The sequence below is a fragment of the Rutilus rutilus genome (genome assembly GCF_951802725.1).
Source record: "Rutilus rutilus genome assembly, chromosome: 4".
NCBI classification, from domain to species: Eukaryota; Metazoa; Chordata; class Actinopteri; order Cypriniformes; family Leuciscidae; genus Rutilus; species Rutilus rutilus.
Window position 1 is genome coordinate 20,135,011 of NC_140212.1, and position 26,380 is coordinate 20,161,390.

At 36.5% G+C, this 26,380-nt stretch overlaps 1 protein-coding gene across 6 annotated transcripts in view; it reads left to right on the forward strand.

Moving 5' to 3' along the window:
- Window positions 1-1,990: 1,990 nt before the first annotated feature.
- Window positions 1,991-26,380, forward strand: part of LOC311288823 (kinesin-like protein KIF21A) — a 50,990-nt gene continuing 26,600 nt past the window's right edge. For 2 of the 6 annotated variants that reach the window (XM_084406409.1, XM_084406410.1), the window contains exons 1-4: window positions 1,993-2,317; window positions 19,320-19,542; window positions 24,107-24,292; window positions 24,627-24,776. In XM_084406409.1, coding sequence (XP_084262535.1) covers window positions 2,274-2,317; window positions 19,320-19,542; window positions 24,107-24,292; window positions 24,627-24,776 — 603 coding nt within the window. In that variant the 5' untranslated portion in view covers window positions 1,993-2,273. Of the gene's footprint in view, window positions 2,318-19,319; window positions 19,543-24,106; window positions 24,293-24,626; window positions 24,777-26,380 lie in introns of all 6 variants that reach the window. The other 4 variants (XM_084406412.1, XM_084406413.1, XM_084406414.1 and 1 more) reach the window with 3 other exon arrangements.

Here is a 26,380-nt window from a genome sequence, read left to right on the forward strand (position 1 = left end):
CATTGCGTTTTTAAAGAACATGAATTTGAACAGGCTGTCAACCTTAAATTTGCACTAGGGTGTGCTTATATTTGTACACAATTATCATTCAAAGTTTTGATTTTACCATCCCAAAAATGTAATACTTTTTTGATATTCCATTATCGCCTATGACATTATTACCTATGCTGACCTAGGCTGAAGAACAGGATTGTGGAGGGGATAAAATCACTAGGTTAGGAAAAACACAAAGAGGCCTCTGGATATACTTGTAATGAGGTGCAGACTACAAAATTACTGCATTTTATGAAACTACCGGAGAACAAAAACAATGAACTTTTACTTGTTTGTATATCTCCGTGCCTGTATGCTATGTAATGTTTTTACACATATGGGAGTTTTTTTTTTGTAAACATACAGTTGAATTATACAGTATGTGAATGAGACTTGACTCTGTCAAGTATGTCAACAATCAACAAACAAAAAATCTACCTGTGAATAAAATAAATACTACCAAAAATGTAGACATTATGTTCTATCTATCTATCTATCTATCTATCTATCTATCTATCAGGTTAGTAAACTATGGCAACAGTTTGGATGACAGTTACTGTATTGAAATGTACAAAGCTGCACTTCTTCTGTATGCCATATATCCATTTCAAAAGTACAAATTTACACACTACGTACGTGAGTTATTGATTGAAAGAGACTGGATAGGATTCACAGTTACAACTTTAGTGGTCTGACAAAAAAACAAAACATTACAAAATGTACAATGTTATTGTGATATTGAAAAGAAAAAGAGGCACAAAGGCGAAAATACAACATTAGAAAGGCAAACACAGGAAAGACCCCTTAGGCAGAACTTTGCTTTTGCATGCAGCACTGTATATATATGCTTGCCAATTGAAGGTTCATGAGATGCAGCTTTGAGCTATTTCAGAGAACTAGTCTCTCATTGGTTGATCTACATTCTCTTCATTAGTGAAATGCACAATTCATCAATTCATGGCACATTTACAGAAAGTCTAATAGAAATGTGTAGAAAATATGCTTGACAGTTTATAGATCAACCATTTTGCATTTAATGACTTATACGATGAACTAATGACTAGATGTTTTGAGGGGTAAGACTATTGCACAGAGAAGTATTTAATACATTTTGAGCAACATGGCATTAGCAACTGATAATGTAGGAAACCACAGACAATTGTACATAACAATAACATAGCAATCGCAACTTGTTCAAAAGAATGAGAAAATGCTTTTATGATGTGCACAAGTGACTTGATGTGGAGGTTAAACAAGTAGTTTTGAGAATTTAATTTCTGATCTGAGAAATGCACCAAAGCGACTGAGAAAAACTGTATTTAGTGTTGGTTTGTTTTACTTTTTTTGTTTTGATGTTCACTTTTGTTTTTGCTTCGCTTTGTTGTTGTTTTTTTGTTTTTGTTCTTTTGTTTTACTTTTTTGTTTAGTTTTTTGCTTTGCTTTTTGTTTTATTATTTTGTTTTCTTTTGTTGTTGTTGTTGTTTTAACTTTTCTTAGGTGTTTTTGTTTGTTTTGTTTTGCTTTTTGTAGTGTTTTTAAATATTTTGGTTAGTTTATTTTAACCAATTAATAGTATAAATGATTGACAAACAGTATGTCTCGCATCTGGGTAATGGAAATCTCTCATTGCTAAGTGCAGTATTGCATGTGTCCAAAAGGAGGCGCTGTAAGATTTATCCGTTCTGTCTTTGTAGCCAAAGAATTCGAGAGCCTTTTGTTTTGATCCTTAAATTAATTCAATCAAAAGTAAATTAATAAATAATTTAATAAACAAATGACTATAAATGGAGCAAAACGTGTATATTAGACTAGATATTTTCACTACTGGAAATCTTGCATATATATCGCAAATTTTAGTGGATATTTTCCGTGTCCCACCGTAACCTGTCATTTTGGTGTAGAGAGGAGGGCGTGGTCTGACGTGCTCGACAAAGGCGTGGCCTGGTGATGTCATTCTCCAGGAGAGAGTCGCTCTTCAGGACAGATGATTGTGTGTGTGCGCGCAGTCGCTCACTCACCGTTCAGCTCATTAAACATGTAACGTGCTGCGCCGAACACGAGATGTTTTACTTCATATTTGCATTATTTCCCCGTCAAAAGAGCGCCCGTTTGGATCATTTCAGCTTTATAATGGCAGAATAGACGCCGGGAGGGACGCTCTGTGTGTGTGTGTCTGCTGCATAAGCCGATAAAGAAAAGGAAAATCAGCTATATTTATCCTCTGTGTCCTGACCGGGAACATGTCTTCGGGACAGGATGAGAGCTCAGTGCGCGTGGCTGTCAGGTACAATTCTATACATTCATATATTATATTATTGTCTTCAGAAGAGCCTATAAAGTCTCACTGATGCTCCATATGGGCCCGCCTCTTATGTACCTGCTACAATGTCACACCATCATCATCAGGGCTGTTTATCACGAGCTCATTGTGTTTACGTAAACGCCTAATGTTTAATAAACATACGATTATATGCTTGCATTAGACATTTTTTATAAAAAAAATTTTGCCCTGTTTTTTTATTTATTCTGAGGTCAGACTCTGGCCTTATTGTGTTGCTAAACATGGATCCTTGATGTAGAATAGAAAGTGTTAATCAAGGCAATGTTACTGTTTTACAGTAATATAATATATATGATAACATTTTTAGATATAGATTTTATTTTATTTTACCGTATGTTCTTTTCTGTTGATATAGAAGTGGCTGAAAACTACTACTGTATGTTATGTTACAGTGTGGCTGTAAGGCCTCATTGTGTTAAGTATATACACAGTGTGCTGTATATATGGCATTTTCAGACTCTACTTATTGTTATTGAACAGGATCAGATCATTATAGACATCATTTATTATAGGTTTTAGATTGTATTTTAAATATACACACAGACGCTCAAATGCTTTATTGTTATCCAATATATTTATTTGTTTCTTGTGCACCATTTGAACATGTTGTGTAAGATGACATGCATGCATGCATACTTTTTATTTAAGTTTATATTATTTTACTGTCATTTTTATGGTGTAGTTGTGGCCTTATTGTGTTTACATGGACTCCTAATCTTTTAGATATGTACATTTAACATAATATGCCGGCTTATCTTCTGTAACTTTTTGTTTTTCTGTGTTCATTTCTAAGTTTCTATTGACGAAAGCCACAAAAGTGGGTCCGGATTACTGTATCTTATGTTACAGTAAAGTTGTAAGGCCTTATTGTGGTTATATTGAACTTTTAATGTTTTATAGATATGCAAATCTAATATTTTATCTACATACATTATTCTACTGAGGTCTGTTGAGTAGAAGTAGTTGTACTAGATGACTGACTAGCTTTAGGTTGCATTTTACTTTTTTAAAGCCATTCAAACTTCTTATTTCTTTTGGCAGTCACTGAATGTATTTCAAATTTGATTGTGTTTTAAAGTCACGATATTTATGTTTGTTTATATTGCAGTATTTATTCGAAATGATTTTTCCGGCAACCTGTCACTCATATGAGATCACAGCAATTGAAAATGACAACAATCCAATGATCCAATCAATTCCCAATGGACAAAATCAAGTCCCGCCCTACATTTCTTCTTGTTCGAGAAGCAGTTTCACTCGGATATACTGTACATCTCAATAGGGAAGAAAAGACTATCGCAACATCTGTTTCATGTCGATTTAAAAGGAATAGTTCTCCCAAAAAAGAAAATTCTATTGTACACTTTTTATTTTTCTCTATGTTTTTGACCATACAGTGAAAGTATAATGTGGTTTTGGACCCCATTGACTTTCATTGTAAATGGACAAAAACGTTTTTTTTTGTGTCTTGGACTGTGTTATTAAACTATTATTGATTTACTATTATAAAATGTAATCTTATTTTGAATTTAATTCAAATTTTCAGTTCTCAATTCTTTAATTTATTTAATTTTATATCAATTTCAGTTTTACTAAATTTAGTACCTCAGTTAGTTACCAAAGTAACACTTCTAATTTCATTTTAAGGTTTTCATCTAATATTGACATTTTATTTTATTTCAGCCATTGTCTTAATTTTTTTTTTTATTATTATTTAACAGTAACAACACTTTCTACAGAAGAAAGAAAGTCATGCAGATATTCTGGAAAACTAAAGAGTGGCATGGGACACACAAATCAGATCTGAACAGTTGTGATACACAGTGTAGACAGTCAATAATTTAGATCAGATTCCAGTCGGATACACAAATAATCGGATTTGGGCTGACAGTGTGAACAACATAAATGATGACAGACTGGGTGAACTATCCCTTTAAGTAGTCTAAGTTAAGCAGTTAAAGTCTATGTGTGATAATATCTTGGAAATGATATAATCTTCACTAAACACATCCTTTTGTGACCAAATTGAAAGGACACACAGAATCCTTCTTTTTGTGTTTGGAAAAGACTCTGTTGAAAAACAAAGGCCATCTATAGACTCAGGTTACATTGTACATGCCTCAGGAGCTCTGGTTACTGGAGCTGACAGACTTTGACCTGCAGCTCAGTTTGCTCAACATTTGGACTTAGGCCTAATGTCATTCACTCCACCGTTTTTTATTCCTCTGTCACATTTCTATGAAGACATCGTTTTGCCTATGAAAGCCTGTCAGACTGAGAAAGTTAAATGTGCTAAAACAGGTGCTGGATGCATTGTGACCACATGGAAATGGGTTTATTTAGCACCTGGACAATCTGAGAATTGATGAAAAATGAAGAAAATGTGCATATTGTTGACAAGAAATGTACATGTACTATGCTATTGCTTGGTAGGCATTTGAGCGATCCAATCCAGTTCACATGAGTGTTAATCTGTCAGATTTAGTTATAAGCAAGCAGGTCACATGATGACATGTTTTTTTGGACATATACCATGGTCATGTACCTTGGCTGATGTATTGCAAGCATGTCGTCTTGTATTTTTGTTTAGTCACAACGGCTTTCCTTCAGTTTCATTCAGATATCAGACAGAAACATGTTAACATTTAGCTAACTTTTCCTTGGTAACTTGTTCTGCAATATTGTTTTAAAAACTAATCCACATTTGCATTTTTTTGCAAGACTTTATGTATGTCCAAAAGTTCTACACACTTGCAAGTGTGGGTATTTTGGACAAGGCAAAGGTCTATTGTTTAGCTAACGTTTACTCTTTTAGCTAACTTAGCTGTGTTGCTAATGTTATAGTTTAGCTCATTAAGCTAATTTCGTATAGGTTTAACAAATGTTGTAGTTCATATAATGTTTAGTGTTTTAACTAATTTAGCTAATCTAGTAGCAGTTTTGTTAATGCAATAGTTTAGCTGATGTTTAGTAGTGTATTTGAAACGGTTTAGCTAATGATTAGTAGGCTAGTTAAGATAATTTAGCAGAAACCGTTATTTAATGTTATAGTTTATTGTGCAGTAGTTTAGTCGTGTCGTTTAGCTAATTTAGTAGAAGTATAGCTAATTCTATAGATTAGCTAATTAGCACCCCGTGTGGTAATGCTGAGAATGCAACACATCCATGTTGTGTTATAATTTACCTGGCACATTTTAAATCGCAATGATGTGTGGAAACATTTAAAAGCGTTCATGTTTCAAGCCTTAAGAAGTTGCTTGTGTTGACATAAAAACTCAATGCAAAAGCCCAAAGGTTCAGTTCGAAGATATCACAATGTTTGTTCAACCTCAGAATCGCTTTGTGGAATGACTTTAGACTGTGTATCAGTAGATTTTCTCTCCACAGGGAATGACATCAGTGTTTTGGTGCCTGGCTCAGCATCATAAAGACAGTAGCAGTCTTTATGTCCTTTTAAAATGAAGTAACAGTCAAGGCTCTGAGATTTAGACCTTCAATCTGCAACATTAATGAAGGACAATCCATCATTCGTCTTTGTTTGTGAGGCTAAAGTCATGGCAACTGTTTAATAGCATTAAGTCGCTGACAGTATCTGTTGTTTGTAAAACCACGTCTGATGAGGCCCAAATGCGTGTGTTTTTACTGGCTTGAAAGAGACGAGATTCAGTAACATTTCTGTATTTTTTTAGTTTATCCAGCCTGCGGTTAGTTGTTGGTACAGTACCAGTCTCTACCTGTTGCACTGTTGCCTTCTAAAGCACTTCATTTATCTTGTGTTCAAAGACTCTTGGATTCATTCATCTGTTGTTCTCCTAATTTGACTTTAAATAGATTTGCGATGCTCGGATGCTGCTCTTTGGGAACATCTTTAATCAGACACAGTTGGTGTATGTTGTATTTTGAGTTGAGGCAATTCAAACTAGAGCCTAATGGCCCAAGCATGGCCATTGGAAAAACTCAGTTAGCTGTTTGTGTACTTGTCAGGTCAGTGCACTTTCCATTTACTTACTAAATGGCACATCAGTCTTATTCAGAGTTTTGCGAATGACGTGTGGAACAGGAAGCACGTTCAGAAAGCCTAAAAACTATTACGACATTTAAAGTTGTATTATTACAAGAATGAAGCCAGAAAATGAGGAGATTAAAGACTTTTTATAGTGTTAATAAAGTACTTCCTAATATTGCAAGAGTTCTACAATGACATCATGCTCAAAAACCTTTACAACTTTATTCTTGTGATGTTATGACTTCATTCTTTAACATGGCACTAAAACGTTGTCGTACAGCTCACAGAGTGAAAGCATTTGACAGCATGTTTCTAATGATTTTACATGTGTAGTTTCTGAGCAGTTCTCTTATAGCCTTGCAAGAATCCACCACTGGTATATTCAATACCACCGGTCACGGCATTAATATTTGAAGCCGCCGGTCTTAACAATAGCATGCTTTATCAAATTACTCTCTGAGTCTGTCGCATTGGTCTGAGGTTTATGTTGCAGATTAATGTATCACTGTTTGGTTATGGCATATCACTTCTTAGACTTACCAGTCTTTGAAAGGTAGTGTGGCAAAGATCTCTTATTGAGAAGCTGAATCAAAATCTCAGATGTACACCCTTTCCTTTGGTTAAGATGTCACCATAGTTATGATATCGTTAGCCTCATAGCATAATTGCCTAAGTAATTTTTTGGCCAAATTGTGATATCTGCCTAACTTTACTGTCCTACCACTGCTGCAAAACTTGTCTTGTTTTCCAAAAACATTGAAATATGACTTAGGCAATTATGCTATGAGGCTAACGATATGTAAAACAGCCTGGTTAACTGACTGCTGCACAAGGTCATAATTGGGTCAATAAGCAGTAAAGCAGTTTTGTTAAAATATTATGTATAACAGTATTAAAGGAATACTTCACCGATTAGCATTAAGCTTTGTATCAGTAGAAACCCGGTAGTATTTTCAAATTACAGTGCTTCCCTCCCTTATGTCCCCCTGAGACAAGAGATTTTTTGTATTGTTTGTCTGGAAAAAAACCTCAGATGACGCAAAAATCGTCATTTTGCGTCATCGGAGGCTTTTTTTGTCCAGAGGCGAGAGACTACAGCCAGTAGTAGGAGCTCGTTCCGCATGTTTTCAACCCGCCCATAGGGGGATCTCACGATAAAACGGCGTATTTTCAGTTTTGAGTCAACTAGTAGCCTAGTTGTATCATTTCTTCCGATACTGCCCTCTGTAACCGGTAGGCGTGGCTTGGGAGTTACCTAGTAGGGTAGCGAAGCAGGTGCATTCTGGGAGTTGTTGTCTTTAATCCACATGAGCCAAAAATACATTTTCTGGCTTTTCTCAGTCTAGAAGGCATCAACTTCTAAAATAATTTCACATTTCTACTTCATAAATGACCCAATTTAAATACACATTCATCTTTCCAGCGGTGAAATATCCCTTTAAGGCTCCGATACACTTTAAGTGAAATCGAAGAACAAACTGTTGTGACGCTGGCTGGTAAACACCTTCGAACTACCTTTGGTCCGTGGCGATTACATAGTAGGTAGGTTTGCGATGAGGTTCCACCTTCTTTGATGTGGAAATCTTCTCTGGTTCATTTCTTTTGTTCAGTCCGTCGACGTCAGACGTCCGCGAGTAAAAACCTGAACTCGCTGGAGAGCTGCTTTGTTAAAGCTGCTTGATTTATTTATTGTACACTGAATCCATTTTCACACATGATTTGGCACCTTTGAGTCCAGACCTTAAATTGATGGAAATAACATCACATTTATGTGCATAAATTTTTGGTCAAGAGTCCAGCACTCTGTAAAGTCTCCTTCAGCACATCCCAAAGACTTTCAATGAATATCAGATCTGGACTGCCAGTCTGAGTGTCTTTTCATGTGTGAAAATGATTCTTCATGCCATTCTCACAACCATTCTTTCACAATTTGAGCCTGATGAATCTTGACATTGTCATCCTGGAATATGGCCATGTTGTGTCTTACTACATGGTGGTTTAAGAAATGAAAAGCTACACTCTCCATCAATTAAGGTTGAAACTGTTGCCAAACATATGCAAGCAATTGCGTCAAGTCGTAATATTTGAAATATTTGCCGTTTTAAACCATGAAGCCAGTGGATATCACACAAGCAATGTGCAAGCTTTGCGCTGGAGTTATGCAGTGATGTGCTATATAATTGCGGGGGAAATAATTGTAATATTCATTTAATAATTAAAGTAGCCTAATTATCATCATCATCATTTAGATGTTGCTGTTGTATATGTTCGGTAATAGTATACCGCTGTTCACGTATTCCAAACTTCTTTTTACCCCCAAAAGGTATGAGTATTTCGTGGCCTTTATGGTCACACCACCTGACATTTTTAGAGCCTAAATTTAAAGGTGCAGTTTATAAGAGTGTCAGCTAGTGGTCGAAATAGGTACTGTAGTCCAAATTCAAAATATCGGAGATCGTTGTTTCCCCCGCCCCCGTCCTGCTCAGACTCGACACTCATGCGGGTGTCGCGACGTGCAACAGGAACGAGCGCAATTGACAATGAAAGCCGAATAGACTTACACTGTAAGTTGATGAGTTGATTTATCTGTGTTTTAATATTCTCTCGTTCATAGAGATTTTTAGATGGATATCGAGGCTTTTTAGGTTGGGTAGAATCTGCAATCTCTGATCCAGTTTGTTTGATGACTGCAATGCGCTGTGTTTCCTGCCAACTTGCATCCCGGGGTGTTATATACTATTGTGTGAACTGGCAGTGGGTGAGATCACACAGACCAAAACAAAAACAGACATTCCAACACAGAACACACATTTCAAAGTAAAATAACTGGCTGTGGAAGTGTTTTTCAGAGAAACAAGTATGTGAACTCAGTTTCCTAAATCTCTGCAAACATATTATGGTATTTGTATGCTTTAGTAGAGTGAAAAAGTTATATATGGCACCTTTAATGAAAATTTGATATAAAATGTTTTTCAAAACTGTATGGAACCACCACGAATCCAAAGGTTTTTTCTAAAAATGTCGCTCATGCATTCAACTCTTTAGTTTGTCATTGGCCCAATTTCATTTCACGCTTCATAAATGTGAAGTGATTTTTCAGTATGCACCCTCACGTCCTTATGAGTATTCTGGGCATAGAGATTTTTAGAAAAAATGGGCATACTAGATCCAGAGCCGCACCTTCTAATGCAACCCAAATGGATTTTTTTTAGGTCTGCTCATGTTTATTCATGAGCCAGTTGAATAGAGCTATAGGAACCATCTGTCACGTGAATTGATGACTCAACAGATTCACGTGCACACAGGATTGGGTGGTTGTGTACACAACGACGATGACATTAGTGCAAGGCTTTATACGGATGCTTGTTTACTCAAGCATGGGAGGCATCTGTGCATGCTAAGAGTGAGACAACAATTTCCACCACAGCTATTCTGAAAAGCCAAAAATATGTACAGTATATCTTTCCCATGTCACTCTGTCTCTTATTTTGTGCTTTTTTTTCCCCTGTCCCTTTAATTCACACATATAATTTCTCTTTATTTAGGCCCTATACTCCATAGAGACGTCCTGGATTGTGTTTTGCACCAATATTTTTGTTCCAAAAGCAACGGATTCTTTCCATTTATTATTGTTGATGTTTTGCGCCGATGAGCTCATGGGAGCAGATGTGGGTGGATGTTTTGGGTCTATGTTTTCATCAGTTGTCATCTCTTTTGCTCCTGCTTGGGGCGACAGACGGACAGCATTACAGTGACCTCTGACCTTCATGTCCTTACCCTCACACGTGTGCAGTGAGAACTGTATGCAGGCAGTCGATCAGTGTGGGTACTTCCTGTATGTGTCAAGCCAACTTAATTTGCACTTTCCAGAGTGATAGAACACAGCTGATGCTGCAAAAAAAATATTCCTTCTTGTTTAAAATACTCAAGAGACATGCTTATCCTGACAGGATGTTAAAAAGGTGCCTGAGTTCGAAACAATTTACCACAGAAGATTACCACAGAAAAGTATTTCAGTAATTCAAAAGAAATTCAATTTGTAAAAACAAGAATAAGTCATGTTTACAGTAATGCATTTATAGAAGTCTGGATTAGACATTAAACCCTGATTTATATATGGATATTGTGGAGCTTGACTACAATTTATGCAAAAAATGATAGGAACAAAAATGGAAAGACATTATTGCATCAATTAATGATATTATTCATTACATCATGCTGTAGAAAGTGTGCAAATAGTTTTTAGATACATTTTTCAGGTGTATTTTTTTCCTTTTGTAATGAACATTTTGCAGTATAGGGCTGACACACAAATATATTTTTTGACAGTTGTGGGATTTTTACAGACATTAATGTTTGAAGTAGATATGTTTCATGCTAGGTTAATTTCACATAAGATAATTATGGAAGCTTGTTTCCGCCACAGAATAACAAATAAAAAAGGTAATTGCGACTTTTTATTTTATGAAAAATGTTGTCAGAATTGCGAGTTTTTTTCAATTTTGACTTAGTCAGTATTTTTTTCCCCTCAGAATTGGACTTGATAACTCTCAATTGCAAGAAAAAAAGTCAGAATTGCGAGTTTATTTCTTGCAATTTTGAGTTTACTTCTCACAATTGCGTTTATATCTCGCAATTTTGACTTTATAAAATGCAATTGCGACTTTATTTCATTCAATTCTGACATTATAACACGCAATTGCGACTTTATATCACGCAATTCTGACGTTATAACTCGCAATTGCAACTTTATATCTTTTTTTCTCAGAATTGCGAGATGAAAACTCTGTATTGTGAGATAAGTCGCTATTATCTTTTAAAATGTTTTATTCTATGGTGGAAACAAGCTTACAAAGATAATAGTTGATCTAGTTATTTAAAGGTATAGTGGAGGATTTTTCCGAATTTTAGAAAAGAACCGCCCTCTCCACTTCCCTCCCGAGAGGGAATGCCTATTAAACGTGTGCCAGAGAGCATGCACGAGCCCAGTTCTCCTCGTGCATGCTCTGTTTACAATTTGCTGTTGGCATCGCTCATACATGCTTACTTGCAAGCACGTACGACGGCTTTACGTAAACCTATCACCAAAATGATTGACAATTAGGAGGACCAATAGTCTTGATGATCCACCCGGAAAAAGAAAATCCTCCACTATACCTTTAAATACAATACAAAATATTTAGTCCTCCAATTCTTTTAAAAAAAAATCAGGGAGCCAATTTGTGCCCTTTTTGTGGAATTGTAGAAACATAGCTATTGAAAAATAGGGTTAAAACAGAGTGTTTGCTTTTTAGAACAATGTGGAAATTTGATGTCAGAGTGTGTCTGTGTCATAATGTGTAAGAAAACATGCTTGTTTGTACCTGTTCTTCCGTTATTTAGCAAGAAATGAAATCCTCCGTGAAACAGTAGAGGCCCTGAAATACAAAACTAATCTGTGCAAAGCCAACAGTTTTAATCAGGACAATACAAACAGATAATGGGATAGTTTTGTTGACTGTTCAACAGGTGAGGAAATCCTCACATCCCATTTCTGGCCACTCATTTACCTGGGAATATTCTGTTCCTGCTTAGATAACACAACCTTAGACGACCTTTCATTGAATAAGACGATGTTCCCTAACAGGACATATTTTACAGCAGTTCCGAGTGCGGTTTAGTGATCGGGTTTCACTTTTGTAATGTTTGAAGAGTGAACGTGTACACACACACACACATACATACATCAATATGCAAAGATAAGAGTGTTGTCTTACTTAGCCAGAATTTTAACTCGGCAAGTCTAGGCCACTTTTTAGCTTAGGCCAAAAATGTACTCTTATTCAAATATGCAAACACAGATGTAAATACTTGGCCATTGCATTGCAAGCCCAATAGATAGCTTTAAATGTCTATATGCCATTAAACCAGTGTTATTATTCAGTTGGCTAGCTATAAACACACAGTTTTGTCTGCTATAGCGCCCTCTGTGGCAATTGTGAGAATGCAATATGCCGTTTCCTTGTAATATAAATTTAATTCTGAAACATTCTGGGGAGTGACAACTCTCGAAATAGTTTAAGCATGTTAATGAATATGGCAATGTTGATGTATTTGGTCTTGGCAGACTAGGTCTGCTACGCTGCTGCTTCTGTTGATTATTGCTGCTGCTGCAGAGCAAGTATGGAGTTGCTACTGCTAATAGACACACAGATACACTGCTGTGAGCATGTAAGATATGCTGTACACCCTCTTTGAATTCTATGATTTTACATATCAGGACATCTGGTTGTTAGCTGGTCTAAAAATTAGGCAAATACAACCTCAGATGAACAATAACACATGATGTATTACACCATGTCATTATTTATTTACCAGAAATAAGGCCAAAATGGAGAAACCATGTGTGAAAAACTAAGTACACTCCATGATTCAATAGCTCGTAGAACCACTTTTAGCAGCAATAACTTGATGTAATCGTTTTCTGTATAACTAAAACTGATTTCTGTATAATTATCAGTCTCTCACTTCGTTGTGGATTAATTTTGGTCTGCACTTCTTTACAACGCTGCTTTAGTTCATTAAGGTTTGTGGGCATTTGTTTGTGCACAGCTCTCTTAAGGTCCTATACCATAGCATTTCAATTGGGTTGAAGTCTGGATTTTGACTGGGCCATTGCAGTACCTTGGTTCTTTTTTCTTTTTCAGCCATTTTGTTGTAGATTTGCTGGTTTGCTTGAGATCAATATGACATATAACCCCGAAATATGACCTAACGGGGAACCTGTGAATCAAACATTTAAAAATAAAAACAAAACAAAGGACCAGAACAAAAAGTGGTTTGAGCAGATTAATAACTTATTATTACCCTATCATCTGTATGATGACGTCATTAACGACAGTTCTGTATTGTTGAACCAATGTGGTTCAATTGAAATGTGCGACAATATGAATACGGTTTTGGGACTAGTTAGTTAATTTCTCCCATGATGCATCGTACTTAGTGGAATTTGAGGTCGATGAATATTAGGCGAATGTCTAATGTCTAGGAGTTTTTATTTTCTTACGATAAACCGACTAATACAGTTTTGGTCGACCAAGCCTCTTCTAGTCGACTAACGGTTAGTGGGCAATCCTAACTGGGGCATAAGCAAGCAGATCGTATGAATAAGACTGAAGTCGAACAAGTTAGCCACCAATTTGTAATGTTAGTGGGCAGACTGATTAAAAACCTTTGCACCTTGACTTCTAGAAATGACGTAAAGCCACCCAATCAGATTGTAGCTGTCAATTTTAGCCAGTTCTTATCATTTTTTTTTTGTAGTATGCATCAGCCGGGTGGGGTGTGGGTGTGCCGTCTGAGCTTGAGACAAGTTTCTCAGGTTGGATAGATGGAAGTTATTATCTTAATTATCATAACGACTACAATTGTCATGAAAAGCCATTATATATATTTTTTTAAATGTGGGTGATGTCGCTATTACAAACGTGTAATCTGTTACCTGATGTCTATTACTCATTACTAGTATTATCAAAGGAATCCAAACCGATCAGTCTGTTTACCAGTCAGACTATCCAGAATCAATGCAAAGTGTGTTTTCTTGTTTCATCTGTTCGTGTGTTGACACTATGGTTTACATTTTTACAATTTTATGCATTTAAAACTTAAAAAAAAAAAAATAAAATATATATATATATATATATATATATATATATATTATTCAGGCCACAGTTTGTTGATGTAAATGATGCCTCAAATTGTGTGTTTTGTTGAAGAGAGGTGATCAGATTTTCTGATAGACAATGTAAAAAACTTTTGTTGTCATTTTGGTTTTAGGTTTAGGCACCCAAACCATGATGACGTAATATACAGAGATATAAAATATGGTAATGTCTGCTCTCATCTCAGAAATTAACGATGAATCAACTGTTAATGAGACTAGGACATAAAAAAATATATACCCATAATTCAAGTCTAACAGGGTCATGCTTTCCAGGGCAGGATACATCAGCACTTATTCATCTTTCCCCATCTGCTTTATTGGTATTTCCATGCTATGTTATTTAAGTTGCCCATTGTGCTTAGTTCACTGTTTGAAGTCATTGTGTGCTCACCTGAGAAGTTTTAGAGTTCAAATGATCCCTAGCAGACAAACTGGACCCTTTTATCCTACAGGGTAATGACTAGATAACTGTTAGACCTGTAGAACACGGTTCAATCCAGTTAAGCTACTGATCTTTTCTCTGGAAAGAGAAGGCTGTGCAGATTTCTTTGTCACTGTAATCGCAGTAATGAGGCCTGTGGGTTGAGGTTAATGCTTTCAGTCAGAAGCTAAGCTTTATATTATGCCTTTTGAACATTGTGTGACCCAGACTGCTTAATTATTATTATTATTATGAAGCTTTTATCGGTTTAAATCAAGTCTTCTAAGGAGGCATGATTGTTTTATATGATGAACTGATTTAATTTAGGGTTTTATTCATATGTAAACATTGATCAACACACATAAGGGCTAATAAATGATGGCAAACAGAAGCTCAAATGTACTTTTCAATTATATTAATGGTTCTTTTAATTGCTTTTGAGGGAAATTTTGTTTGCCAAATGATCATTTCAGATGTCAATAGATATTTAAGTATGTATTGAAGGAAACAGCTCTGCATGTGTAATATTGCTTTTATAGAGCGGATTAATAAATAATTAACATTTTAGACTTTAGACTATTATATGTGTATCTAAACAACAAAGAGTGATGTTTAATTTTTGTGAATTAATCAGTTTTTTAACGAATTGTTTGAGTGACTGATTCAATAGCCGCTTTCTGACCAAGTAGTTCTAGGAACTTAGTTCTAGGAACTGTCCACTTCTAAACAGTTCTAAGAACTACTCTCCCCCAAACTCGGTTTTGCTGTTTGCGTTCGCACTGGCCAAGCGGCCATAGGAGGGGTAAGGGAGTGACGCAAGCACGGTGACTTTTATTTTGACGGCGCGACGGACCTTTATTTTGGCGGCGCTGAGAACGCCAGAGCAAACAATGCTCGCTCTGTGTTTATTAGTTAGCGATCTGTCTAACAGTACTGTTTAATATCTCATTAGATAGAACTGTTATAGAAAGTAGACAGTATATGAAAAAAGGTTATTAGCCTACATAATCATGTTTGGCTTGGTCCCCTCAAAGTTGCGTTGGATTTTCTCTTCAGCATAAAGGTTTAGAGACCCATCTATCACTGTTTTCCATGTTTAGTTTCTGGAGTAAATATATAGGCTATAAACTGTGTGTTTACATTCTAGCTGTTTTAAAAATGGCGGGTGCTGGTGTTCCGCGTGCGTTCGGTCAATCAGCGTACACTAACGTCACGGATAGTTCCTATAGTGCTGGTTTAGACCCTACTCTGAAGTAGGACCTAAATTAGTTCCTACAAATGGAGTTCCTAGAACTAAAATCGTTCCTAGTTCCTGCGGTGCGAACACGCCGACATCCGGGTACTTTAGCCAATAGTTCTAGGAACTGTGAAAAGGTTCCTCCGGTCGGAAAGCGGCTAATGACTGATTCAATTTGTTTGAGTCAATTGAAATTCCTTCCTTAATGATTTTGTGTTTTTGAACTATTTGGTTTAATGTATGATTAAATAATGCATTATTCAATGTATGATATAAATATAATAAAATAAAATCAGAAATGTAATACAATTCTTTCAAAAAAATAAAGATTTTTTCACAGGCGTTTTAAAGGTGGCATAAATTTAATCCAACACTGTGTCTTAAATGCAGTATATTCAATTTGAAATAATAGTATATTAAATAAAGATGTGAAACAAAAATCTAAATGTGGTAACATTTATTTATTCATTCATTTGTACATTTATTTTGTTGCCACTGATATTAATATTTGTTCATTAAAATATTTGTTCATTAAAAAAAAAAAAAAAAACACAACAAAACTTATTGTGTATTTTAATGTGTGTTTTAGGTGCACGGTGCAACAGTATGAGCAATAGTTACTCATTCCTGGTAAAAATGTTGCATCTAAAGTCCAAAAAGAATCACTAAACAAGCAAAGCATGTTTCAAAAAAGCACTGGGTGTTCAAATCTGTCAGATGACTCACTAGAGTGTTTTGTGGAAGCTGTTGAAATGGGAAATGTATTTCACTCTCATAAATGTCTCACAATATCTTTTACAGTATGTATAATTACGCAGAGGCGTAGTATGGTCTCACATTCACATCATTTGTGGTTAGGGGGTTCTTGGAGTGCGTTTGGGTTTTACGAGACCAATTTTATATATCCTCGGTGGTCAGAGGTCGTCATTGTAATATGGCTTATTTTTGAGTTATGTGTGCATGTATCCCCTCTAAGCTGCATAGAATGCACTGGCACGCATGAGTAGCTCAGAACCCAAGGGAAAAAAGTTAACCCTTACGTGTCTGTGTTCAGTATTCGAGAGTTTGGAGACATTTGAGACGTCACAAGAAAAGACTGGCCACGCACAAGGGTGTTTGACTAGAATTACTGTCTTAAAAGTGACGAGAGAGAGAGAGAGAGAGAGAGAGAGACGCTTGCAGCTGGAAAATCATGTTACAAACAGAGGTTAAGAACAGAGTAGCACAGCACTATGCAAATTATTAGGACACTGGGTGTCATTCAGTAGCCATACAGACTCAAATTTGTTCATGAAATCTGCGTATGAACAGTTTCATGAACAAATCATGAACTTATATTTAAAAAATGTAGAAACAAATTAAACCATATTTACACAAAAATCGCACGAAAGGTTGTAAAGCAAAGGTTGTGTAAAAAAAAAAAAAAAGAAGCTTATATGGAAGTGTTTTGGTTATGTTTTATGCAAATTACGATTACACTTTATTTCCACTTTAGATATTCTACTAGCTTTGCAACTACATGTAACTCTTAGAGTATTAGCAGAGTGTTAAGTTAGGTTTAGGCTTGGTAGAATAAGTTGACATGTATGTAAGAAATGAATGTAAATTAAGTAAATCTGTATTTCAATGTTAACTTTCTCAGATTAAGTTGCGTGTGTGTGTGATTTGTGTGATGTATTAGGGTTTACAACTTTACATAAAGGCCCTGTATACACCTGGTATTAAGATTTGGTCGATCGGATCACAAGTGGACGACGCTAAATACAGGTGTAAACGGGGTCTAAAACGTTATGAGCTTGTTCACTTTCAGCTTCCAGAGGTAGTAGAAAACGCATTCGACCGGATTGCTTTCGTAGTGTAAACGCTCATGTGGTCGAAAGCATTCGAACAGCCACAAAATGTCACGTTTATATGTAAATTGCGTGAGTTTACTTCGTCCTTTAGATCGAAATATCTGAAAAAAGCCATACATTTACATAGACTCTCCCCTCAAAGAATTCAGGACAGAAGTTGTTGAAAGTGGACAAAAGAGACCACTAGAGATTAAAACGCTAGGTGTAAACGGGTATCTGTCTCCCTCGTCTACTTGTATACCAGGAGTAAACAGGGCCAAAGAATCCCTAGGGTTGGATTAACAGGCTTTCAAAGCCTGAACAATGAGCCACTGACCAGAACAATGTAAATCACAGCACTAAAGAGCTCTCAGCTTTACTGGAGAGTAACGCTTCCCTCAGACACTCATCCACTGAATGAAAACACTGCAAAAATGCTTTTCTTACTTAGTATTTTTGTCTTGTTTCCAGTCCAAATATCTGCAAAAAACCTTCAATCAAGATGCATTTACTAGTTGAGTAAAGCTAATCTAGTATCCCATTAGATATTTTGTCTTGTTTTCTGGAGAAATAAATCAAAATTAAGTGAGTTGTTGCTTTAAAAAAGCTAAATTATCTGCCAATCGGTTAAGCAAAAAAAACTAAAAAAAACTTAATTCAAACAGTAACAGGATTATTTTTCTTACTTCATTTCACAAGATTTTTCTTGTTTTAAGCAAAAACTCACTCAATTTTAGATTTTTTTCAACAAGACATAATATCTTATGGCATTTTACTATTTTTAGATAATTGGACTGGAAACAGAACAAAAATACTAAGTAAGAAAAGCATTTTTTTGCAGTGAATATGCAACAATCTATTTTTATCCATTCAAAAATATTAAATAATAATTCAGTAGGTGAGCCATAGTTGAATCAGTCGGCACAGATTTTCAAAATGAGGGACAGGCCACAAATCCATGAGTACAGTTTGCAAAACTGTGGGAACAGATTACGAAAGCGTGGGCATGGATTGTGAATTTTTGGGTACGGATTGAAAAACTGAAGGTACGGTTTACAAATCTCTGCATGGATTGGAAATCCGTGGGTACGGTTTAGTAATCCATGGGCGTGATTTATTAAACAGAGGGAACAATTTAAGAACCTGTGTGTACGGGTTACAAACTGAGGGGACGGATTGCAAAACCCCACTAACTTGCCGGATCCGTTACACACCTACCCCCACACCCTTGTCCAGGGTCCTCGGAATTTTTAAAAAAGCAAGAAAAATATGTTTTTACATGCTACAACCCCTTCAAAAGTGAATGTAATAAGGGCTAAAAAGTTAAAGGCAGAGCAGCAGGTTGTGTTAGAGGAAAGGTCTGAATAATGAAAACAGAAAACGCGAGTAAATGAATCCCAGGGTGTGACTGTTTACCTATCGTGTTGCCATAACTTCCTCTCTCGCTCTCCACTAACAGAGAGCGTCTATGTTCATAAACCGACTTAGGAGTGTTTCCACTTTCCACGAATACAGTACTCTTGAAGACTTTTTCTAAAGCAATAGAGGCACAAATGTTTCACTTTTTTTTAAAGTGATGTGTAAAAAAAAAAAAATATATATATATATATATATAATTAACCAATCATGAATAGCTAGTTATAAACATCAAGTTTTTATATATATGTTATTAGAGATTAATGACCAAAAATCTTTCAATATAAACTCATTTATTCTGATAAATGACTAAACACTCTCTATTTTTCAGGATTCGTCCACAGTTGGCAAAGGAGAAGATAGAGGGATGTCACATCTGCACATTTGTGACCCCTGGGGAGCCCCAGGTCATCCTAGGAAAAGACAAGGCCTTTACGTTTGACTATGTTTTTGACATGGACTCGCAGCAGGAGAGCATCTACAACAACTGCACTGAGAAACTCATCGAAGGCTGTTTTGAAGGATATAATGCCACTATCTTCGCCTATGGACAGGTAAGACTGTAAAATGACAAGAAACTGAATATTCCATTGATGTAGTGAAGTAAGTCAGTCCACACTGAAAAACCTAAGGTTTGCAGAAGTTTTTATTTTATTTTTAATTTTTTTATAATATATTATATTAAATATTTATACACGCAACTTTCAAAATACACTTAGGATAGTTCATAACAATAGTGGCGTTCGCACCGGAGGAACCTTTTCATAGTTCCTAGAACTATTGGCGAAAGTACCCGGATTTTGGCGTGTTCGCACCGCAGGAACTAGGAACGATTTTAGTTCTAGGAACTCCTTTTGGAGGAACTAATTTAGCTCCTACTTCAGAGTAGGGTTTAAACCAGCACTATAGGAACTACCAGTGACGTTAGTGTTCGCTGATTGGCAGAACGCACGTGAAACACACAGATTATAGCCTATATATTTACTCCACAAACTAACTCTACGAACATGGAAAACAGTGACAGATGAGCCTCTCAACCTTTATGCTGAGGAGGAAATCCAACACGACTTTGAGGGGACCAAGCCAAACATGATTATGTATTTCTGCTCAGCTACCAACACTAGACATTAACCACACAGCATACGCTAATACCTTTTCATATACTGTCTACTTTCTATGCATAACAGTTCTGTCTAATAACGTATTAGAAAGGACTGTTAGACAGATCGTAAACTAATGAACATGGAGAATGCGAGCACTGTGAGCTCAGGCTCTGGCGTTGTCAGCGCTTTCAAAATAAAGGTCTGCCACACCGTCAAAATAAAAGTCACAACAACAAGTGCGGTTTACGTCACTTCAGCGTTCCTACTGGCGGTGCGAATGCAACCAGGAAAACGTTCCTAAGGGAACCATTAGTTCTTTGGGAAACACCCTGGTGGCTAGTCCCTATAACTAAGTTCTTAGAACCACCTGGTGCGAAAGCCCCTTATGTTACAATTTGGTGAATTGGTAGCTAATTTGTATGAATTCCTACGAATTCAAACGTTTTCGTATGATCTGCTTACGGTTAAGTTTAGAGGTTGGGTTTGGGGTGGTCCTCCATTCTTGCTTTTTTCAAAAAATGTTACGTTTTGTATCGTTCAAATTCGTATAAATTCGCCACCTCATAAAATAGTTGTTTTCTCATGAGATTAGGTTACAGCTTTACAGCCAAGTGTGCTGAGGCAAAAATCAAACATGCTCTCCTAAAGTACTCTATCTTAAATACCGTTGGGAAGTCCGATTCATTTTAGTGAATTGGCCCAGTTTAACTGTTTAATAGAACCAGTCCAAAAAAAAACATTCACTGATTCACGGCTTGTTACGTATTCTTGTTTTGTAGGGGAACATTTCGATTATTCCATTGGTTTTTGGATGATTACAAAAAGTATGCTCTGACCAACAAGACCAATGGTTCTTACATGTTTGGTTCATCATGATAATCTTCACAAATTCATATTGATTTTAAGTATTTTAAAGTGTAAATCAGTGGCCAGAGGTAAAAAGCTAAGCGCAGGCTATAAACCGCACCTCACACTTCCGACAAACAACTCTTTATTTAAAAAAAATAAAAAATAACTTTGATTGTAGATTGGAGCATGATTGTAAGTAAGCACAAGGCTAGTTAGTAGATGAGTTTACCTGTTCGTCGTGATGATGTTTAATGTCCACCGTAGTCCCATTTAGCCACTTGTTGGCAACTGACTTTTTAAAAGACAAGTAAAAGCTTTAAAAATCACAAGAGGGTATTACTGGTGTATTTTAAGTTGTAGAAATAAAAGTGAAAATATGTTGATCTTGACCACAGACCACAGACATTATTTCATGCATTTAACCAAAAACCATTTGATAATTGTTCATTTAAAAACATGCTCCCTCAAATAGTGTAGTTCACTATTTTTGTTATAGATTGGTGCTAACTCAGTTTTTATTAGGCAACTACTTAAACGTATGTAAGTTTCGGCGCTAGAGGTCATAGCTTGATGACACCGTGAATGAGCGTGGAGTCATGGGAGTTGTCGTCTTCAGATCCGCAGCCGATGAAAAGCGATCTGACGGGACTCATGTTTATGGATGAGCTTATATATTAAAGTTTTATTAACGTTACTGTTGTATAAAGCTTACATAGGCTTATATGGCACAGTTGGCTGCTGCCGCTAGCTCTTTCGTTTCGTTGTTTATGTTTATTTTACAATTAAAGTTACGTTTAACGTCCACCTCTTTCTTCCCTGAACTTGAACTTTGTTACAGTTACGTTTGATAATTAAAATTTTCATTATTTATTTAATTTTAATGAAACAGCTGCGAACGCTGAATTACTACTCATACGGGTGACTTTATTTTCCGAATTAAAATTGTGGGGTAACTAAGCGCTCTTTTACTTGACAAAAACAATCATACTAAAAATACATTTGTGTGTGTTGAAAGTTATGTTGACAAGTCAACAAATTATTATAACATTGTTAGTGGTTTTTGGATATTTTGATCCAAAAATCTTACATATTGTGCCTTTTAATTATGATTGCATTTTAACCACTAAATATATAAACTTGTATATATTTTCCTTATTATAAATTTTTTTCTTATGTCACATAAAAAAAAAAAAAAAAGTACATCATTGTTATGATAAAAAAAACTGATTTAAAAAAAAATGCAGCAGTTGTGTAGCATGCTACTCATCAAGCAAAGCAAAAAAACTTGAAAAAACAGAACCTGGACCACAGACATGTTCTGACAAGAAAACTGCTATCTTTTCTCTTTTTTCACACTAATAGATTACTAAAATGATCTAATTCCGTCAATACAAATGCATTTGTGAGTGTATTGCATCTCAAGTTCTTACATTCAGTCATGATAAGAATAAAAAAAAAAAAAAAAACTCTCCCTCATGAGAGTCCCTAACTCTTCGTCAGTCTTTCTTTGGCTTTGTTAATTCTCGCTCTGTCGTTCGAGGGTCTTGTCTTCCTGTCAGCGTCTCTTTCAGTGGGTGATGAGGCACAGGCCCTGTGTGTGTCATTCCTCTTTGTGTCTATGGCAACAGAGACCCCAAACTTCTTTTGTCTGGGCTGTCTCCCTCCTCTGTTGCCCCTGCTAAAAGAAAATGTCTCTGCTTCACATTTACCACACATATCAACAGCACATGCAGGTTTTCCACAAGACCATGTTGTCCAACTTTTTCTTTTTTTTCTGTGCCTTCTTTTTAAAGTGCCCCTATTATTAAAAGGTTCCTAAGACTAAGATTGCTAAGGCTCTCATACAATACACTTTAATATTTTCTTAATATACATTGCACTTCACCTAATTTTTCAAAGTCTGAAAACGGTTCCTTTGAAGATTCAGTCTCTCTAAACCCCCCCTTTCCACAAACCTACTCTGCTCGGATTGGTCAGATGTCCCAGTCGGTTGTGATTGGTCTACTCTGCTCTGATTGGTCAGATGGCCCAGTCTGTTGTGATTGGTCTACCGCTTACAGCGTGTGTCGGAAACAAAACGCCCATTACCATATCTGAATTACTGAAAACAGCATCACAATCTGCCATTGGTTGGTCAAACAGATAGTCCCACCTCCAACTCATGCCATTGGTTGAGTCAATATTGCTATAGTGGGCTGGATAAAATGTAACAATAACAATGTGATTTAAGCTTTAATTCCAGCAGAAGCTCTAGGCTACCACTATTGGCAGATTTTGAAATATGACAGATGTAATGAATGATTTTCAACTCTCATTTGCATAAAGTTGAACATGTCTCAACATTTTGATGCTCTAACTTGTTTCACTCTACTATCAATCCTATCCACAAAAAAATGTGTTTAAACCCATCGTAACTCTGTCCACTTTATTTATTTATTTTTGTTATGGTTGTACAAACTGAGAAACAAGTCAAAATAATTTTTTGTGATATATATTTTAGTCAATTTGTGTAAAAAAAAAAAAAAGGCAACACTTTATTTTGATGGTCCCTTTTGCACATTCTGTTGACTATAAGTAACTTTCCAACTACATGTCAACTAACTCTCATTAGAGTATATATATATATATATATATATATATATATATATATATATATATATCAAAATTAAGTGAAACCAAAAGAAAAAGAAATAAATAAAAAATACAAGCTGCACATTTTTCTGTTTAAACCCTCCATAACTCTTGCCCCATTGACTTCCATTGTAACTGCATTACTGTAAAAAGATTTTTTTTAAGTTTCGACAAACTGAGGAATTACTGAGTTAATTACTTTTGTAGTATATATATATATATATATATATATATTTGTCAACTCTTGTAAAAAAAATTGAATACAAACTTCATACAATACAAGCTTTTTTTCTTGTTGATTTGTACAAACTGAGGGAAGTCAATTTATTTTATCATTTTTTGGGGGTAGTTGAAAGCATGTATATGGTCATTGCATGTATATCGCAGTTGATGCTCCATGGTTTTAGTTGAAAATGATCTGAACTATTCCTTAATGCATAAGGAGAAACTTCAAAATACACCAAAAGTTGATAACAATATCTTCTGTTTGATTGGTCTTGGTGTTATCTAACCGTGAAATCCTGAATCTTTTCAGACTGGTTCGGGAAAGACGTACACCATGGGCACGGGCTTTGACGTGAACATCGTGACTGATGAGGAGTTGGGAATTATACCACGGGCGGTCGGCCACCTCTTCAGGGGTATCGAGGAGCGCAGACAGGCCGCCACAGAACAAGGGCGACCCGTACCCGAGTTTAAGATCAACGCCCAGTTCTTAGAGGTGAATAACAACCTCCACTGTTCTCTTGTGGTCTAGTTTCATCTAAGCTCTGGACTGACAGACGTGTTATTTCTGGTGTTAATGGAAGTGAAGATGTTGAGTTATCTCTCCATATCAGCACTGAGGTTTAAAATTATACTCTGATAGGTGTAGCGGAGCTGCCATCATGTCGGCATGCAAAGGGTGGTGTTGACAGCGCACCACAAATAACACGCCTGTCGTACCATTGGCAGGCGTTAGAGATTTTAGCATGCATGTCTGAACTTGGCTAATTAATTACATAACCACTCCTGCATGTTTATAGCTGTCTAAGGTGGAGTGTTTTGTTTCATAGTTGTACAATGAGGAGGTGCTGGACCTGTTTGATTCGACTCGAGATGCCGAGGCCCGCAAGCAGAAATCCCACATTAAGATCCATGAAGATGCCAATGGAGGAATTTACACAGTGGGAGTCACAACACGAACCGTTAGCTCAGAAGCAGAGGTTGGCTTTCTACTAGGGTTTGCAGACATGTCTTGAGCCTTTCTGCACTTGCTCAAATTGATTTAAAAAATTTGTGTTTTTATTAATATGAAGCTCACAAGTTTTTCCCTTAAAAATACACTCACCTAAAGGATTATTAGGAACACCTGTTCAATTTCTCATTAATGCAATTATCTAATCAACCAATCACATGGCAGTTGCTTCAATGCATTTAGGGGTGTGGTCCTGGTCAAGACAATCTCCTGAACTCCAAACTGAATGTCAGAATGGGAAAGAAAGGTGATTTAAACAATTTTGAGCGTGGCATGGTTGTTGGTGCCAGACTGGCCGGTCTGAGTATTTCACAATCTGCTCAGTTTCTGGGATTTTCATGCACAACCATTTCTAGGGTTTACAAAGAATGGTGTGAAAAGGGAAAAACATCCAGTATGCGGCAGTCCTGTGGGCGAAAATGCCTTGTTGATGCTAGAGGTCAGAGGAGAACGGACCGACTGATTCAAGCTGATAGAAGAGCAACTTTGACTGAAATAACCACTCGTTACAACCGAGGTATGCAGCAAAGCATTTGTGAAGCCACAACACGCACAACCTTGAAGCGGATGGGCTACAACAGCAGAAGACCCCACCGGGTACCACTCATCTCCACTACAAATAGGAAAAAGAGGCTACAATTTGCACAAGCTCACCAAAATTGGACAGTTGAAGACTGGAAAAATGTTGCCTGGTCTGATGAGTCTTGATTTCTGTTGAGACATTCAGATGGTAGAGTCAGAATTTGGCGTAAACAGAATGAGAACATGGATCCATCATGCCTTGTTACCACTGTGCAGGCTGGTGGTGGTGGTGTAATGGTGTTGGGGATGTTTTCTTGGCACACTTTAGGCCCCTTAGTGCCAATTGGGCATCGTTTAAATGCCACGGCCTACCTGAGCATTGTTTCTGACCATGTCCATCCCTTTATGACCACCATGTACCCATCCTCTGATGGCTACTTCCAGCAGGATAATGCACCATGTCACAAAGCTCGAATCATTTCAAATTGGTTTCTTGAACATGACAATGAGTTCACTGTACTAAAATGGCCCCCACAGTCACCAGATCTCAACCCAATAGAGCATCTTTGGGATGTGGTGGAACGGGAGCTTCGTGCCCTGGATGTGCATCCCACAAATCTCCATCAACTGCAAGATGCTATCCTATCAATATGGGCCAACATTTCTAAAGAATGCTTTCAGCACCTTGTTGAATCAATGCCACGTAGAATTAAGGCAGTTCTGAAGGCGAAAGGGGGTCAAACACAGTATTAGTATGGTGTTCCTAATAATCCTTTAGGTGAGTGTAAACTGCTATCATTATTTATAATCATTATGTTGGCTTGACAAATTATCTTTTATTTAAGCTTCTTCTTCTTAGACTAAATTTAAATAGTATCTCCTCCTAGAGCTTTAAAGCTACAACCACCAAACTCAGGTCAGATCTTCAGACTGTTCTCATTTGGGTTGCTATATGTTTTCTAACTGATCCGACTTGCGATTTTAAACTGACCTTAAACTGACTATCAAAACTACGAAAAAGTCCCATAGACTTTCATTGAGGGGGTCAAA